Here is a 20,343-nt window from a genome sequence, read left to right as displayed (position 1 = left end):
CATAACCTTGCCAGCGCTCCTTAGCCTCCTACATAAACCCTCACAGAAACATAAAACGTGTTCTACAGTCTCCTTTTCTTCCTAGCAGTATCTGCACAGTGTTTCATCTGTCTGTACTCCTATCCGGTACATATGCCTTTTTAAGCAAGCCCTGTCAGGAGTCCAATCAGAATCCTAGTTCTGCTGACGACTATGCAGAAGTGACCCTTGGACTCGGGGGTTGACTCTCTTTAGTTTTAATGGCCAAAGCCCAAGATTGAAGTACAATTTTGAAGTAATTTTGAAATACAATACATATCGAGGTACTGTTAATATGCTAATATATCATCCAAAATCTTAAGAATATATTGCTGTTTTTCCCCTCTATTTTTCTGTTTTATTATTATTTTTCTTTTTAAAAACTTTACTTCGCCCGCAGATGATGACATAAATCGGTATAAAACTGCAAAAAGACATTAGCCACCAGGTTTCATTTCATGCTGAATCAGCAAGAATAATAGAAGAAGATTGCACATAACTCACACTCAACCATCTTGGTGCCTTTACAATATAAAACAAGTCCGAAAATAATTTCAACACGATTTTTGTTCGATCCCCAATGAGTTTCAACAGCGCATATAATCTATTATGTTTTCATCTCATACATAGCAAATAGGCATATAGATTTCATAGCAGTTAAATGTACGGCTTGATAAACTCGTAAGATCATTTATTTCAAAATTAATTTATGTTAATAAAACAAACGTTAAATAAATGTTGTGTTCACTGCCGTCTTCTATGAGGAGAAAACGAGTTAGCGCTGAGCCAAAACAAGTTTGATCAATATCGAAACGAGTGTACCTCTTGACAATTGGGGGGGGGGGGTAACCAAAATTAATTTCCACTTCCAAATTATTTTTCACATGCATTTGTGAATATTAGCCGCTCTGGTGTGAGCACCAGCTTGTTTTAGATTGAGTGAGAAAGAGAGAGAAGAGATGGAGTGTGTAAGAGAACGAGAGAGAGAAAGAGATAGTGAGTACTGCTTAAAAATGAGAGAAAAAGAGAAGCAAGGAATAAAATGTTAAATAAAATTTACAAAAAAAAACTTAATTTTTAAAGAAAAATTGACAGTACATAAGTATTCTAATAGGTTTAACATTTTATTTATGCAATAATAATAGTGTTGTTGAATTTTTTTTTTTGCACATCTGTATTTTTTTAACACCCTTGTAATTGGAATTCACCCCTGCAGCAATTAGTTTGTATTACTGAAAGAGCACTGTACTGCTGAATTGTCATGAGGTGTTGTCGAGACATCTGCAGTATAAAAGATATACATGATTGGTCCACACTGCCCTGTGGTACACCCATCATTGGAATAATCTTTTCCTTGTCAGATAGTTCTGATAGGTCTGTGTATTTTGAAATGTATGCTTTAATTTGTACAGGAGAGTTACAATATTTTTCGTATTTATGGGAGTTTATAGTACTGCTGTGCCATCGTTGGTATAAAGGATACAATGGTTTGGTCCATATACTCTCTCAACATTGCCATAGTTTCTTCATCATCTCAATTTTCACAATTTTTGACTTCAAGACTTTTCCATGAGCGACCACAGATACTACAATATTCAGGTACTTAGGATTAAGGAAAAAGAAATAAAACAGAACACAGCTTAGAATTAAAATTTACATATATTTCTTTGATATCATATTTGATAACAAATAGCAGCATGGTGTGCAACATTTATATCACCCAACAGTTGTGAGCATTACAACATACAGACAGTACTTTAGACGTAAAAGCTGTAAATTTTATTACAAATAGGTTTGTTTTAATTTAAAGACAGTTTTAAATTTTATTTAATGTTTTTAATCAATCAAAAATAGTTTTTTTTAATTTTTATACTTAATTTTTAATTGAAAAAGAAATTGCCAATATATTTACAACAAAAATGTAAAATAACAACATTATTTATACAGTGTAACATCACATTCAGGCATTAATATACAAACTATTTACATTACTTACGTATAATGTACAACAAAAACTAAAAATCTCTTGAGTTTTTATTACACTTATAATAATAAAAATAAAAACACTAAAAATAAAAACTTTTTTGTTAACAGGTAATCCATAGGAATTATGTATACGACAATCAAGGTAAGAGTGTTAACATTTCAGCAAAGTAGATTTATGCTAAATTATTCTAAACATATGTAGATATACAAACAGTATGCTTGGAAACTAATAACATACATTAAAAATCTTTAATTAAACAACTCTATCAGTTCTTCTATTTGATGAATTCATCAAAATATAATTTAAATTGTATGATTTACCATCACAAAACAAAACTTTCATGGCCGTTTTTATTCTACAATATCATTAAACATAAAATACAAAAATACTTTGTACTCTGTTTATTCATTACGCGTTATATGTAGAATAACAAGTTAACAAAATAACTGTCATCATTTTGATTAGTAAAAATATCATCCATAAATGTTTTTGATTACTACTTAAGTTTAAAAGCAAGCATTAACCCGATTTAACAAAGTACGAGAAATGAGTTTTAAATAGATAACATATTGTAAATAAAATAATGACATTCTGTAAAAAGTTAATGATTTTGAGATACTGATAATCATATCATAAAAAATAACATTGTTCAGTGGCCACTTTGGCTTATATACATAAAGCTAGTAACAATGTAATAATAAATACTAATAGGAATTGCCTCGGTTGAAAATCTTAAGACAATTTGACTAAAAAATTAATCAATCACCACAAAAAAAAAAGTGGTCGTGTAAAAAAATAAAACCCATTTCAATATAGCTCTCACTTGTAAGGGGTTAAAATTCGTTGTACACATAAAACTGCTTATCGCACAAAGACCCAATGAATTGAGTTAAAAAGTAGAAATTTTGAAAAACCCAACAATACTAACCTCAAATGTATTACACAAAAGGTTTTACACTTTGCACAAAAGGTCAATCATTGGACGTTTTCCACTGAATCAGAAAGAAAATAACTGCAAACAGATCTATACTGCCTTTAGGCACACAGCAGTCATAACCCTCCACATAACACGCACTATCAGCACCATCTAAACTTTCTATTTTTGTTAATTATTCTTTCATATTCAATTATAAAAGACACATTTAAAACACTAAACTGATTCCATACATTTATTTATTAACGCAAGATGTTGCAAGACCTTTCAAAATAAAAGATTGAGGAAATCGAGTACTGTTGATAGATCGATGTTAACGTGTTTAAGAGGTAAACGTGGACACCTATGGCTATTAACTACTCATTGCCATTCAAAGGTGCCAGGAGATTTTGCAGGTAATTTTACCCACCTTTTGATAACATTCGTGAACTATATTGTTGCTGGGAGTATATCCTTCAGGTACATTTGAAGCCGTAGATCACACCTGCTGAAAATGAGGGCGGTACTAAGGTTAGCCAATAAATGCTGTACAAAGGACCATTTACGGCAATAGAGATTGCGAAGACCCTAGTCAGTCATAAACACTAGAAATAAACTCGCTTTAAGATTGAGAGCAGAGTTGCAAGAACGGCCTTCTTGCCAAGGATCACACTGTAGGCAAGGTTATGAGGCTTTAAGTATGAGCAATGTTGTAAATTTTATGTTTCGGAGTTCTGAGAAGAGGAGGTAATATAAAATAGACCAACAACAATGTCACTTCCTAATAGGGGAATCCAAGAATAACGGAGCATGCGAAACGTAACCACGTGGCGCAGACTGAACCGTCACATAACCCATTGGCACACTAGCTGGAGTTAGAGCAAGCCTGCTAAAACCTTCTTCACCGCCATTGCTGTGTGATATATTCCGTTGCCTCAAATCTGAACTTCTGTTCCTTGGTGAATTGGAAAACACAGGTGATTCGGGAGATGGAGGTCGCTAGAAAAGAGAAAACATTATTAGAAATTATAAATGATGGGGTGAGTGTGGAGTTCAATCCTTTTTAAAAAAGATGGTTCCTACTCACATTAAGTTGTTCTGCAACAATCCGGATTTCAAGCCCTTTAGCTCATCGTCAGGTTGAAGGGTTTCCACATTAATCACTAATTTACAATTAATTTCTTACAGTATTTACTATTACAATTGTTATTTGTGTTATAATTCCCGCTTTTCGCACGTTCAAATTGAGCGCCATTAAAAACCCAGCTCCTCATTGGAACGTCGCGTTGGCGGGGATATCAGCGGGTTCACTTCTGCAATTCATGTCGNCTCCCCCCCCCCAATAAGGTTTCAGTTGTTTTCTTTAAAACTCTGACTTCTTGAATTTATTTGCAATTCAAAGTATTGGAATGTTTGGAGTACTGAAATTCAGATTAGGGAGAGAGAGCACTGCGTGTTATAGACATGGATCCAAAACCTTTGAAGGAACCAGCATCAGTTGGAAACCCTACAATAGAGCAATCGAACTTATTAGGGTTATCAGCAGTCTTTCAAATTGATATACACACCATCTACTTGTGCCATAGAAAACCTTTAGAGGTACACTGACAGGGGAAAAAAATCTTCATAAATCAGATAGTCAAGCAGTCTTAAAAGCAATTAACAAAGGTCGCATCCAAAATAGTCAATGAATGTAACCAAAATCTTCAAAACCTGACAATATCTTGAGTGCCAGGGCAAAAAGTAAATTCTGGTCACTGAACAGACAAGCTGGCCAGAGGAGTATCTGCAAGACTCAGGCTCTGAACCTACAATTGGGATAAGAAGATCAAACATGGACATTTGATACATCTCAATGGATACACCATTAAAAAAATGGATAAATGAATGAACTCCAGAGCTGCCAAGCATAGTAAACTCACAACTAAAGGACCATCATCAAAACTGGCTAACATACTGCTACAGTTAGACAAAACTCAAGTGATGGGGATATATATACTAGAAAAAGAAAAACACATGCACAACACAACATGGGTATTTCAATGATGACCATATTTTTAGATTATGCCATAAGTAACTGTCACTCACATATTCAAATTTTAAACAACCACTCAATGGGGATATAACCCTGTGTACCCAAGATGGAAACAGAGAAGAACATGCTTTTGGCCATTACTGAGAGGTTCCCATTCAGGAGGGGTTTAAAATATATATATATTTTTTTTTTAAATCAACATTAATAAACAAACACAGACCAGGATAGGAGAGGAGGACCGTAACTTCTGATGAAAAAAAAGCAAACTTCCAAATTAAAGAGTATGCAAATTTCCTAACAATTTAACAATTGTATCAAACTGTTTTTATTTAATTAATTTTTTTATGGGGTTCACCCTAACCATCCAAAAAAAAATTGTAAGTATGTCAAATTTGAATGCAGGGGCAGCGCTGGATTTGAACCTCAGACCTTTACCTTACAATGATAAGCACTGAGTGACCCCCTTAACGGTTTTTATTATTTCTCAGTAATGGTTTACATTACTTACCTTCATGAAATGCTTTTAACTTGTCTTTGAAAAAATAAAAAAATAAAATAAAATGATCATAACAAATATATTTGCTTTTCGTATAGGCATTTAATAAATTTTTTCTATTTATGTCCATCCTAGAGTGGTGAATTACTCTGATGAGGACTGACAGCAGTTTCCACGACTTGTATACGGAAGTATAAATGTATAGAAATCCAACTCTTTTGGACCCTTTTTTTGCAAAAATTGTCCTTTAATAGAGGTGGTTGCTATAGAGAAGTGCCTGTTAAGAGGGGTGTCACTATACTTCTTAAAATAAAGATCGAGTCAATTGAACTGAACTAAGGAACTAGGAAAAGTATAATAAGCCAAAAGGCTCCATGTTTGGTAATACTAAACATGCACTTCCTAGCATCCTTATCATCATCATCAACCACTAGATTGGTGTTCTGAGATTTCTCATATCAACCTCGGTAAGTCGAACAATTTCGCCTAGTCATTTGAAATTCAACTTATCAAGAGTAGACTGTATCCCAATGGTCAAATATATATGTTACATTAATTGAAAATATACAAAGAAAACCAAAATTTCTCAATAAAAAATACCTCATCGGCTTCTGTTCCTGAATCTGTTATGTGAGTTCCAGCAGTAATGGAAGACGACACACTATCATGTCCTGAACCACATCCACTGCTTTCTCTATCGCCATTCTTATCTTCTCCATCTTCGATACTATTTTCGATAAACTCGCTTTCTTTCTTCACCAGCAATAGCTGAAATAAATCAATATTTAAAGAATTGCTATAATATGAGCAAAAAACTGTCAACGCAGAGGCTGTTCAGCAATAGAAGCCTGGTGGGCAGGGCCTGACGCCAATAGTTATTATAGGACTTGCCCTATGAAACGCCAAGTGGCATCTAATGGGTGTTAAGAAAAATATATTTTTTAATCTTACTTCTTGATCTGGAGGTGGTATTATATTTGTATCGAGCGATTTCAGCTGTGTAGTTCCAATGTGATTAGTTATAGGTTGATCAGCAGGAAACTTATTGTCCTTATACTGAAAATAAAGCTTATTTGTTATTAAAGATGACTACATAATTCACTTCAATATCTCACAACATACCACATTGTTCAATTCAAGTTGAGGCGGTAACTTCACACCTACGTTTTGCATTGCTTTGCACTTGAGCCACATACTATAAATACAATTTTTTTAAAAATTAAGTAAATGGATAAGAAAAATAGTTTAAATTATTTTACCATCTAGTAAAATAGCCAAATGCAATTGATATAGCGATCACTGCAAGCACACCGACCAGGATGTACCACCAAGCATCTATTGAATCTGTTAAAGAACAACAAAAACAAGAGAAAATAATTTATACATGATATATATTAAGTATTCAATCCATTTTAAAAAGATAGTTCCTACTCACAGTAAGTTGTTTTGCAACGATCCGGATTTCGAGCCCTTAGCTCATCATCAGGTTGAAGGAGTTCTACAACCACNTTAATTGTTATTATTTTTATAATAATTTAATAATATTAAGGTATTATTCTATTTTTTCTTTTATCTTTAATCACTAATTTATAATTAATTTCTTACAGTATTTACTATTATAAAATTTACTTGAGTTATAATACCACCTTTTCGCACGTTCAAATTGAGCGCCATTACAAAACCAGGTTCTTATTGGAACGTCGAGTTGGCGGGAGTATCGTCGGGTCCATTTTTGCAATTAATATCGAGAGATGTGTTTGTAGAAACCCTTCAACCTGATGATGAACTAATGCTCGAAATCCAGATCGTTGGAAAACAACTTACTGTGAGTAGGAACTATCTTCTTAAAAAGGATTGAACATCGAACTCACTCCATCATTCATCATTTCTATTAACTTAAGTATTTGTACTTCCAATTTCATTAGAAACATATTCTAAAATCATTTTTATTTTGTACCTTTATCCTTAAACATGCAGTTTGAACTTGTTGGATTTGACCATTCTCCTTCTAACGTTGAATTGTCCTCCCCCACATTAACAGCCCTCACTTGCACTTGATAAATTTCACATTCAAGTTCTTTCCACTGATAAGAAAACAAGGAACCTAAAAAAATTGTTGTTTAAAGAGTTGCATATTATTGTTCTTATCTAGTGGGCAAATATATAATAAAACAAGCAGCTTAAATTCAAACTTTTATTTTATAAATTAATGAATAAAATCAAATTAAAAATAAATACCATTTAATCTAGTGAATGGGGCTTCTTCATGATCCTTGACTCGGTCAGGACGTAGTTTGACATCGAAAAAGTCTAGGTAACCTCCAGGATAATACGGTTTTTTCCAGCTAATTTGTATACCACGTTTCGTAGTGTTTAGAATTATTGGTGGATCCATTTTATCTGGGCCTGAAATAGTTTTTATTCATGTAAAATAATGTTATTTGTTTAATGTACCTAGTTCCTAATTTCATTTTAACTTTTTCAGGACTGATTTTTTTGGCTGCCACATGACCCTCCCAGCCTGATTTATTTTGCTTCATACATCAAATTAATCGCTTTTATTGCTTATATGTTGCACCAATTCCATGTAAGTCAAAACCACAAGGACAAGGTGATGATATGATACTGGGTCTAGTCTAAGGAGCGTATGAGCCGAGATATCTCGTCAACAATCCCGAAGAGAATGTTAAAGAGTCTGTAATATACTACAGTATACTGAACTGTAGCCACAGGGAACTAGCTAAGCCAATTTATACCAAAACTGAGATAATTCATTTTTACTGAGAAAATATGTGTAGTATTTAGAGACCATTAATTAAAGATTATTTAGAGATTGTGAGATGCGGTTTGGTGTGACGTAGGTTTAGAAAAACATTTTCTTTATCATACCAACATTTCGATCTTTATTGAGTTCATCTTCATGGCCTGGGATTTATAAACATTGTTTAAATTACACAAATACATATAAGATATGAATATGAATTTATACAATGATGTACACAATAATTTTAGGTTTAATCCAACTATTTGTTCTCACTCAAAATGTGTTTTCTGTGTAGGTGTGTCAATGTTATGCATCATCTTGAAAATGTTAGTGAGGTATTAATGTTTTTTGGTTACAAATATTTGATTTTGAAGAAGTGGGGAAGGAAGTAGAGATAGAAAATCTTTTTCTATGAGTCGGCTTTTTTGAGGTGAAAAAGACCGACAATAGAAAATGGTTTGCGGTTCAGGCCTGGTTAGCCTTTCAATTATTATAGTCGGGATTATTAGGGAAAGGAGGATAAATTGTTGAAAATTTAGATTATGCAGAATTGTTGTTTGATGTGTGGAGTGTAATGATTGGTTTATATGTTGTATTTTACATTTTGTATGTTAAATGTATATTATTGATATTGAATTTGATTTATGATATTAGCATAGCTGCGGCTGAGTTTCATGTGTCTGTTCTGTAATTGATGCTGTGTTTACCTCTGTTGATGTAAACTATTTCTAAAAAGTGACATTTATGTTTGTTTTGTTTTTAATATTTTTGGATTGTTGAAATCAAACTTGCATTAGTGTTCAAAATGGTGGGTAGCCAGTGCTGTAGGCTTTGTAATACAAAGTTTTACATAATATGGGAAGTGGGTAAATGTCAGACAAAAACCACGAGGGCATTAATTTCATCTTTGGAGTTTTACAACTCATTTCAGTCAAGTCTGTTCATCTCATTTTTCTCAACAAATTATAAACGAACACTACTAAAAGAACTCGCCTATGTTTATATTTTGGTAAGAAGACTAATCTAAATGCCCATCACTTATACCTTAAATCATCCTGTTAATTCAAAATGTAATTCTCATATTACCCTCAGCAGGTCACTTTGGAAAATCGATAAAATTCTATATATTTTGATACACTCGGGGGTAATTTGAAATATTTTTCTTAACAAGGGAAGAAAAAGCATGGCCACTTCCCCTATATTCCAACTTTTTCTTTGTGATATTCCTCCAAATTGCTTGTTTTCTTCCTTACATCGTTATATCCAAGTTTCTTTGAATTTTCTGTAGTTTGCTACGTTTGGCAGTCAGTGTTTTGTCAATGTCTCAGCACTGATCAAACAAAGGATGTCAGGCCACATTGAAACAAAAAACGCTTTTGTTATAATGCGTAACAAGGTTCAATTTTAAAGTTAATCTATTTCTATTTTTTCATTATTTTTACTATGTTTTATAGATGTAAAATTTAAGTAATAACTTGAAAAAATGCATATCATATTTTTTTCTTTCCTTTTGATAATTAAAATTATTTTTGTGGTCACTTGGATTTCAAATTATCTTGAGTCGACTGTATTTTTCCCCTCGGATTATCAGGCATGTTTGCGGCATCTTTGCCACAAAGCTTGTTGACTTTTATAACTTTAATCAACCTGCTTGAATCCATAGGTTTCCCTCTTATATCGCCTCAGATTACCAGACAATTCTAAGCCTCTTTGACACAAATTTGCCAACACTTATAACTTAATACTTAACTAATATTGCACTTGTTTGAACCAATTATTAGCTGACACTTCTTACATGCAGGTAGCAGAAACCCTTAGGTATAATCTCACTCCTCCACTCGCATAACGAAGGGACTTTCTCAGTGTTTTGACCTGTCTCTAAGTACAGCCAAGTAAAATGCAATTTTTAAATGAATTAAACAAAAATTAAATTCTACTAAATCACGATCCAGTGTCTGTAAAAATTTTATAAGCAAATTATGTTTGGTATAAGCCCTTAGGATATTAATTTTTTGCAAAAAAAATCATATGGAATATCAATTTTTTCTAAATTGCATTTGGTCCCCAAAATGTTTAAAAAATTAAACAAATATTTGTTCTGTTTTAAAATTTTGTTATACCCGATTTATTTGTTATGAGTGGTTCAGGAGCTACGAACAATTTTGCTACCTATTGCTATACAGGGTGAATTGCTACTCGTGCTACAAACTTCTCCAGTAGATTCTTCACCCTAAAATGAACAAAAAAGTTCATATTGTCCATGGTCCGATTCTCAACCATTTCAGAGTAATTTCGCTTTTTATCGATTTTGAAAGATATCACGTCCTGGCGTCGGAAAATCGTGATATCTTTTAATCTAAACATTTCTCTGAAAATCTAATAGCACCGTTGAAATTCCCGTTAATTTTTCAATAAGAAGATGACGGTGGCAAAATGTTTGGGCTAATTTTTTGTGTTTTATTTCAGCCAGAACTACAAAAAGAGTGGAAAATTGTGTAAATCGGAAAGTGTATAAAGTAATCCAGAGTTTCTAATTTTAGTCTCAGAAGGCAGCAAATTTGAGGAAAACTACCTGATTTAATAACGCTTCCAACGCACTCGTCATTTTCTTATTTAGTGGTTGTGAGACCAAGATGTTGATGACAAAAAGAGAAAAAATGGTGGTTCAAGGATTGCTAATGTTTGAGAGTGACTTGCTACTCGTGCTACAAACTTCACCAGTAGATTCTTGACCCTAAAATGAACAAAAAAGTTCATATTGACCATGGTCCGATTCTCAACCATTTCAGAGTAATTTCGCTTTTTATCGATTTTGAAAGATATCACGTCCTGGCGTCGGAAAATCGTGATATCTTTTAATCTAAACATTTCTCTTAAAATCTATAAGCACCGTTGAAATCCCCGTTAATTTTTCAATAAGAAGATGAAGGTGGCAAAACGTTTGGGTCTTTCTTCCTTGACCTTCTAGCTGTTTGTAAACTTCTTAAGCATTACATACTAAATGGGCATTAAATTAAATTAAAAAATTTCAATGGAATTATGATTTTGATTCTCTCTAAAAATTAACGGGGATTTCAACGGTGCTTATAGATTTTAAGAGAAATGTTTAGATTAAAAGATATCACGATTTTCCGACGCCAGGACGTGATATCTTTCAAAATCGATAAAAAGCGAAATTACTCTGAAATGGTTGAGAATCGGACCATGGTCAATATGAACTTTTTTGTTCATTTTAGGGTCAAGAATCTACTGGTGAAGTTTGTAGCACGAGTAGCAAGTCACTCTCAAACATTAGCAATCCTTGAACCACCATTTTTTCTCTTTTTGTCATCAACATCTTGGTCTCACAACCACTAAATAAGAAAATGACGAGTGCGTTGGAAGCGTTATTAAATCAGGTAGTTTTCCTCAAATTTGCTGCCTTCTGAGACTAAAATTAGAAACTCTGGATTACTTTATACACTTTCCGATTTACACAATTTTCCACTCTTTTTGTAGTTCTGGCTGAAATAAAACACAAAAAATTAGCCCAAACATTTTGCCACCGTCATCGTCTTATTGAAAAATTAACGGGAATTTCAACGGTGCTATTAGATTTTCAGAGAAATGTTTAGATTAAAAGATATCACGATTTTCCGACGCCAGGACGTGATATCTTTCAAAATCGATAAAAAGCGAAATTACTCTGAAATGGTTGAGAATCGGACCATGGTCAATATGAACTTTTTTGTTCATTTTAGGGTGAAGAATCTACTGGAGAAGTTTGTAGCACGAGTAGCAATTCACCCTGTATATGGTTTTAAAACCGAAATGGGTCGTGAATTTTATCTATGGCAATAAACCAAGGACTTGAGAATGCATACAAGACAACTGCCATCTACTCAGACAGCCAGGTGGCACTAAAGGCAAATATTTTATCAGCCGTGAAGGCGAGTCTTTAAGAATTGTCCCTGTCAGACATTGGGAAAAAGTCCAAAATCACTCTTATTTAGCTACCAGGGCATACTTCACTGATAAATTGATCTAAGAAAGTTGAAACAGGACACCTATCAACCCTGAGCACTTTTATGGCATTACAAAAATTTGTTATCGAAAAGTCCGTCAAAAGGTTGAGAATAATTCTTCAGTCCAACGAGAATGTTTTGCAGGAGTGAGAAATATGATAAATTTTATCAATAACTAATACCAACATGTTAGGACTAGAATGAAGGTAGAACTGCTGACTCCAGAAACATAGAACAGCACAGAACAATGTATAGACAGAGCCAAGAAGAGGAATATGAGCTATGTTTGTGCAGAGGCCTATGCACATTGAGATTCCTACTCCTGGGAGAGGATATGCAAAGGTCCTTCGAAATCTGGTTAGGAGCCTTAAGGAAAGCACATTGCTTTGATAAAAAAAAACTTTTTGATCTCATAAAAAACAACTATAGCTCTTCCTGGACATGTTAACACCAGAAGCAAATAATTTTGGGGTCATCAGAAGTATTTTTATTTTATTTTTAAACATTTTTAGTATGGAGCTATCACACCAGGAACCCACATGGTATACTATCCCTTACAGATTATAAGTGTATAACTAAAATGCTAAAATCACTTTCAAAACAAAGTAAACAAAGCTTTGACCACCATAAACTAATAAACCATCCTAGAAATGAGGACGTAAATAAATATGCTTTTTTTGGGGGGGGGGGACAAAAGAGATCCATCAGTTTTTGAGAAAAGTTCCCTAGAAGGGTAAAATAGCTTATTTTTGTGGAGGAAAAAACTAAAATTTCATAGCTTCATAAATTAAATTCTCCTAAATATAATTATATTTTAAGTATATAACTATTTTTAGAAAGCAGCCTAAAACGAGAACATGAAGATTCAGAAAGACTGGAAAAGCAGTGAATACAAAAACCAAAATTAAAATTGCAAAGTCGCATTTTGCCGAAAGCATCTTTTCAAAGTGATGTACTCCCCCCCTTAAGGCCAGATGTACACATGCGGTTTTTTGCTGCCTGGTCAGAGCATCAGATTGATTTGTGCAATATGCCACAGCCACACTGTCCAGTGATCTTGACATCGTTTTTTCTTAGCATTTCCCTCAAGGCCACTGCAGTGTAACAAAATGGTGTCACTTTGCCGTTACTTGGCATGACTTTAAATGCGATATTTGTATTCTTCCTGCTATCAATTTCAATTATATGCTTAATGTTGCTGTGGGAACTGCTTGCTATGGCAGATGAAATTGATGTCAAGTAGTTTATACAAGAAATAAAAAAAATACACTTAAGTGTGAAATGTTAAAAATGAAAACGATGTCTATTTTGTTTAAATGTACTCAGTAGGTGAGCAAAAATGCCACATTTTCTATCATCATCCGTTTGGCAAATGTATGCATACTGGCAGTATTTGAAGTATTTCAGTTGCTACAGAACAGCTGCTGCAGGGCCGGACAAGTGTTCATTGAACTGATACTGGTGGCAAAAAATGGCATGTATGCATCAGCTCTAAGTTTAATGAAGAGCTCTAGGCTGATGGAGATTGCACAATTGTTAACCTTTAGCTGTAGGTCGATAAAAGATCTTAACAGAAATTTTGAAAAAGTAATACTTACGTCCAACGTTTGTAATTGCATTGATAAGTGCAGAATTTTTGGAACAAGTCACCGTGCATGCAGAAACACGGATTTCATAATTTTCAAAGCTCCTTAAGTTATTCAGCGTTGCCTAAAATTACAAAAATAAAATAAAATACAACCGTACAGTACATACTATCATTTTGGCATTTACATAAACAACTTCAGACTTATCCTCTACTCGGGTGACATCAGTTCCATAAATCACTTGGTAGTACCGCAGAACACCATTTAGGCTAACAGGAGGTTTCCAAGACAAGGTGATAGATGAATTGGTAATTTTGTGGATGGCCATATTGGTCGGCACCAAATCAGGAGCTACAAAAAACAATAAGTTTGATTTTATTAAATTTGAATAAAAAATATTGGCATTTTATTCTATATTTGACCAACTTGCCTGCTTCCAAAGTAGTATTGAGAAGAGCATCACTTTTTATGCGGTCATCTTTATTTTCTGACATGGCAATGACATAGAGCATGTATGTGGTATAAGGCTTGAGATTATTTATAGTGACCTTTGCCCCATTTATTATTTCCAACCCATTTATTGTCATATTCTGAGATGGTTCTACAAAATCAATGCGAAAATTCTGGTTAATGTTTTATAATAAATAATAATAATAATCCATTATGTTTAGTAGTCTGTGATTGACCAAATTACTTCTTTCAATTAATTATTATTTTTATCCAAGGTCTTGGTTGAAATGAAAAGAATAATCAATTGAAAGAAATAATAATTTTTAATAGAAGTTAAATGAAAAATTTACCTTTGCAATTTGAATTCTGAGGATCAGTGATGGGACAGTAAATAATTTCAAATCCTTTTATGATTCGACTCCTTACAAAGCAATCCAAATTCCAACTCAATTCGATAAATGTCGACCCTATTCGACTAATCCAAATGTTGCGAAGCTTTCCTTTAGCTGAAATATATAAATAAACATAAATAATTCTAAAATAAATATAAGCATGGTTTGTCTAGGTTAGTAGTTAGTCTATGTTAAGACAGTTAATAAAAGGAAACAAGTCTATTACAATAAAAATAAAAGACAAAAACTAAATATACTGAATAATTTTGTGACTAAAGAATAGAGAACTCATACTTTTTATAAAAACTTTGAAGAGAAATACTTCCCTGAACTTATGACAAAAACATGACATCACACAAATATAAACTGATTACTACTCACCATAATCAACACAACATACTAACAAATCTGAACTTCTTACACGAAAACATACAGATATAGAAAACATTAACAGTAAAAAATAAAATAAATTTCCTTGACTTAACAATTACTAAAACCAGTAAGAACTGTAACATATACAGAAAACCTACAACGACCGACATCATACAAGCCGGGTCAAGTGACACACAAAATGGTAGCAGTAAAATACATGACAGACTAAAATACAGTATCGCTGACAAAAGAGAAATACAAAAACAAACCAAAAACAATAACCAAAACACACACCCAAAAATATACACTAAATAGACCACATTCACATACAAACTAAACGTATTGAAAAATTAGAAATAGTACCGAGGACTCCTACAACATAGCATTAACAAAAATAGCCATAAAATGGGAATGTGGAGAAAAAATCTGACAGAAAGGACGAAAAATAAAAGGCAGTACATATAACATCATTTAGGGACAATGAAATTACACAACTCACCTCACAGAAAACCATTATGAACCTCAACAATAAAGACAAATACGAAAGTAGAGAAAGGGAACAAGACATGTAAGTCCCTGCTACCTAGAAGACCATATAATAACATATCTAGAAGTAAATATGGTTTTCTTCCACGTCTTCAACTGTCATAAAAAAATTTAAAAAAATGGAAAATGAAGCACATAGAAACAACACATTTAATTTTAAAAAACTCAAATTAACAACAATTCGCATACCAACAATACGAATCAAAACAAAAAAGGATGGACCAGAACAATTAAAAAAATCCAGACTTAATCCGCCAAAAGTATCAAAAAAAATCTCAATGTTATAAAATAAACTTGACTTCACAAAAATCAAACAGGCACAACTGAAAATGGCCCACTACCATAACGTGCCTGACAGCCAACTCGGGAAGGATAGGCGAAAGGCAAACCAAAATGGTTAACGGCCGTATTACCAATTTCTCCTTTTTTAAGAGTGATCCTCATATCCACATGTCAAGTAAAGACTGAAAATTGCTTATTAAATTACAAAACTTTAAAATTGGTACAGACTTTAAAGGATAAGAAGATTAACAGAATCGGAAAGACCGAACTGTGAAATCAAATTTTAACTAAAACTAGTGTAATATTGAATTTTAACACGTTCACTGAAGGCCCTTTGCTGAATTTGTCCCACCCGACCAGGAAAAAAGCTTCAAAATAAACCCCAGTCAACATGTTAGTATAATTTTTTTCTAATAAAAAATGGATATGGAAGGAAACAACTTTACATCCAAATGAGTATCTATGTTATGTACTTACTATACAGTATACTATATAGTACACCATATAGTATACTATATACTATACTTCCTTGTGGCCACACACAGAATTTTTTTTGTTACATTGTTTTTTTTTGTTTTTTTTGAGGAAGGGACAGAAAAAAAGGGCCAAGGGCAACGGTGGGAATTGAACCCATGACCACAGGGCCTATAAGCCAAGAGTCTATCATGCTTACCACTCCGCTGCAGTGGTTCATAAGTAAAAAAATTAATTAAATTCAAATGTACACAGACATTAATTTTCCCTTTCTCATGGTCTTGTATGACTTCAACTTTTATCTGACACGTTTTTTTTTCCACTCCTCTCCAAACCGGTTTGTCACAATTGCAATCTGAGAACTGACCAGGAGCTACCAAAGGTGTTCAAGTGGTTTGTGTCATTCGTGAAATCCCAAGTTGTTTTTCTTTCTGCTGCCTGCTTACAAGTTACAAGAGCCTTTTTCATTGAAAAATCTAAAAATCTATAGATGTAGTGTCCATGTCCATTTATTAGAATTATTTTTCTTGTTCAACTAAATAGGATATTGCTGTGGAAAATAAAATTGTCTTGTCGTAACGGATGTCTGTTTGGGGAAGTTTAAATGTTTAGATGAAGTAACTGTAATATTCATAGTATGTAATATGTATATCAATTATCACAAAAATAAATTATTAATTCTAAAAATTATATTAAACATTATTCAGTATCACAATAACACTTGTCATTAAATAAATGAACTTTTACTTTTGGGTTTACTTATTAGTGACATTACGTACCAAGTTGTGGAAGTACAGTACAAGAAGCCCACACCATCCCGCTGCTGCTTGTTTCAGTATTCGCTGAAAGCGCAAACTGATACACATTATCGCCAGATAGTGTGATGTTTTTTTGCAGTAAACCACATCCATTCTCGTCACATTGTAGGTCGTCTTTATTAACGTATACTTTGGTCCAATTTAAGAAACCCTGCAAAAGCAAATAATGGATTGGAGTGATTATGAATTATTAGTTATAAATTCTAATGATATAAATTTTAGAAATTATTCCTTTTATTTTTAACTGTTAGTATTGCACAATGCTAATAAATCATTCAATATCAATGAATTATTATTAATTAACAACAAAACCTTATCAAATATATGATGACATTTTTAAAATGATAAATAAGATGACTAAGAAATAAATCATGATATAATTATAATTTAAAAACAAGACTGGCAATGGAAAAATGGATTTTATTTTCAAGGTCGTCAAGAATTTTTTAATAGTTTGCTATCTTTTCAAATTCTAATGGAAAAAACTATTCTTCAATAAATTATCAGTACAACAAATGAATATAAATACCTGGCAATCGAAGGGTCTATCTTTTTTATTATCGCACCAAAAAATGGTATAGCTTAGGATGTTTGGAGCGACATTCCATGATAGTTCATAAATGCCATTATCGAATGCAATCTTTGAAAATGATCCTGGTTCCGGAGGACCTAAAAGATAAACGTTCAAAAATAATTATTGAATGATTTTAAATGTACATATTTACAATAATAAAACCAAGTATAATTTCAATTACTTTGTTTTTTACTTGGAACATCTATATATGAAGCATTGGTCGAATACCCTTCGGAGTTGGAAGATACAATTGTAAATTTATACCGGTTGAATGACAGACCAGTGAATTTGGCGAAAGTCTTTGATACTTCCGTTGGAGTAATGTCCCTGAAATTTAAAAAACTTTGAAAACAATGTTCCTACGTGGTTTTTCTGTTTGTTCAAGGAAATTATTGTAAAATAAGAACCTACCTTATTTTTACACCATCATCTGTAAATTCTTCAATACGGATAATTTTGTACTCAAATTTATCTCCATTTTCCAAATGGCGTGGGATTTGTTGCCAATACACGTAAACATTTCTTTCTGTTTCAATTGAGGAATCAGAAGTCTCAAAACTTCCTATGTCAGTTAACGGTGGATGCCCGGGTACTAAAAACATACATAGCACCCTATAATTTTAATATATACGGTATTTGATAAATTTTTTAATGTCAATATAGAAATGTTAAACAAGTAATTTTAATTTGTTATAAATAATTTTAATATCAACAACTTCAATAGAAAAATAACAACATTAAAAAATTACTTGTTGGCTTGGTGCGGAGTGTAATAGTTGCAGGTTCAGACCACCAAAAATCTTCATCCGGAGCAACTGAAGATCGCGTGAAAACCCTTATATCATATAATGTATGTGGATACTTTAATCCAGTAATATTATACATCCGGGAAGTTTCTTTCGGTGGAAATACTGCATTTCTGACCTGTAAGAAAGCATATCATTAATTTTTGTCTAACAGTAGAACAAAACAAGCACAAAACATCACTTACTTCCCAATACGTTTGAGGATCCCATTTAGATTGGTATATTAATCTATTGACAATACCAGGCGGGAATGACTTAAAAGGATGGCCTTCATTCCATGATATTACCAAGCTGTTTGGTGTTGCTTCAACTAAACTAAGGTTTGAAGGTTTATTCGGCAACACTGTAATCAAATGACAACAATACAATTTTTTTCTATAATGTAATAAATGAAACAAAAATGAATCCAACTTACCTCGTGCATATTGATTAACTGTGTACCTCTTAGTTAAATTGCCAAGTCGATTTATAGCAGTTAAAACAAAATTATACTGTGCATAAGGCTGGCGATGAGGTGGATTTGAGCTAGCATTCCATACACAATTATTCTGATCGACCACATTATGTACTGGGCAGGGATAAGAATATTTTCTAAAAGAAACGAAATGAATATACAAATGTAACACAAGTATAACTTGAACTTCGCTATACTAAAATTGATTTAAGACATCATCTGTGGAGAGGATACGACCATTTGTAAATAAACTCTTTAATGGATGGGAAGGCATTATACAGTATCTTAATACAGTTTAAAATCCAGCATTTTCCTACAATAATCAAGAGGAAGTTTTGCATCAACTGGAAGGCTAACGGAAGGGCTAGATCTGAATGCTTAGAGCTAGGCATAAACCTGTGTTCTGTATCGGGTCTATTATGTTTGGGAGGTTACTACGAATTAGACATTAGTAGAATTTGAGCATAGTACCTCTGTCAGCACCCCATGATGTACCTGCTACCCTGAAGAGGATTAGTAACATCTCGCTATTAACTTTTTCAGGTGTGAAGGTAGGAGTGGTAAAGACATTACCTGTTTTAACAGTACCACCTTTGGTCGGTGAGATAGACGACTCAAGTTATATCGATTTATGTCCGGCTAGTGTGGTTACTCGTTCTATGGTAGCCAACAAAAATCTATCTTTGCATAATGGAAATTTTGATTTATCCAGTACATTTGTTGCAGATGTTTTTAATAAAGAAAATTCCTCTCCTGTCTTAGAAAATGTAGAATCAAAATTTGAATTGCTAATGTCGAACTAAATAAAGAAAAGTTTATTGAAGAATTGAAAAGCGACGAAAAAATTGCGCCTTGGTTTGAACAAGTAGTGGACGAGGATGACATTTCTGACTCACTGAATTTTTTTACATAAAAATCAGAATACTTATACAAAATTTCGCTCTCCTCATGTCTCCTCTTCTCATGAGTGGGAAATTAAACATTAATTCTGGAATCATTTCATTCCCATATTTTGTCATTTTTTTATGTATTTATGAACAATTCTTTCATTCTTGAGAACCTGGAAGAAAAAGCTTAGCCATTTGACCTTGGAACAAAGGCAAGATATACAATGTCTTATCGAGGATTATCAACACTTGTTCACTGATGTTCCTGGTAGAACTGATATGATGTATCATGATGTTGAGGTCACCGATGCGACTCTAATCAAACAACATCCTTTTCACCTAAATCGTATGAAGCAAAAGTTGTTGGATGAAGAAATCGAATATTTGCTATGTGGAGTTCTCCGTGTCTCTTGGTACCTAAGATTCATCCTACCGGCTGTGTACTGACTATTGTCAAGTCCACAAAACAACTGAGTCAGACTCCT

General features: G+C 33.1%; 1 protein-coding gene across 2 annotated transcripts in view; it reads right to left on the bottom strand.

Moving 5' to 3' along the window:
* Positions 1 to 1,658: 1,658 nt before the first annotated feature.
* LOC106671087 (cytokine receptor) overlaps positions 1,659 to 20,343 on the bottom strand; it is a 31,078-nt gene continuing 12,393 nt past the window's right edge. For both annotated transcript variants that reach the window (XM_014401900.2, XM_014401899.2), the window contains exons 5-22: positions 18,933 to 19,108; positions 18,703 to 18,860; positions 18,461 to 18,635; positions 18,123 to 18,303; positions 17,893 to 18,038; positions 17,667 to 17,806; positions 17,099 to 17,288; positions 14,604 to 14,759; positions 14,234 to 14,404; positions 13,991 to 14,154; positions 13,816 to 13,927; positions 7,688 to 7,855; positions 7,407 to 7,553; positions 6,709 to 6,793; positions 6,572 to 6,644; positions 6,401 to 6,505; positions 6,050 to 6,217; positions 1,659 to 3,917 (exon numbers count right to left, since the gene is read on the bottom strand). In XM_014401900.2, the coding sequence (XP_014257386.1) occupies positions 3,693 to 3,917; positions 6,050 to 6,217; positions 6,401 to 6,505; positions 6,572 to 6,644; positions 6,709 to 6,793; positions 7,407 to 7,553; positions 7,688 to 7,855; positions 13,816 to 13,927; positions 13,991 to 14,154; positions 14,234 to 14,404; positions 14,604 to 14,759; positions 17,099 to 17,288; positions 17,667 to 17,806; positions 17,893 to 18,038; positions 18,123 to 18,303; positions 18,461 to 18,635; positions 18,703 to 18,860; positions 18,933 to 19,108 (2,740 nt within the window). In that variant the 3' untranslated portion in view covers positions 1,659 to 3,692. The remainder of the gene's footprint in view (positions 3,918 to 6,049; positions 6,218 to 6,400; positions 6,506 to 6,571; positions 6,645 to 6,708; positions 6,794 to 7,406; positions 7,554 to 7,687; positions 7,856 to 13,815; positions 13,928 to 13,990; positions 14,155 to 14,233; positions 14,405 to 14,603; positions 14,760 to 17,098; positions 17,289 to 17,666; positions 17,807 to 17,892; positions 18,039 to 18,122; positions 18,304 to 18,460; positions 18,636 to 18,702; positions 18,861 to 18,932; positions 19,109 to 20,343) is intronic.

This window comes from Cimex lectularius, unplaced genomic scaffold (genome assembly GCF_000648675.2).
Source record: "Cimex lectularius strain Harlan isolate CLEC.00 unplaced genomic scaffold, Clec_2.1 scaffold214, whole genome shotgun sequence".
Classification (NCBI taxonomy): Eukaryota; Metazoa; Arthropoda; class Insecta; order Hemiptera; family Cimicidae; genus Cimex; species Cimex lectularius.
The sequence above is the reverse complement of the archived record's forward strand: the minus strand, read 5'-3'. Positions and strand labels throughout refer to the sequence as shown.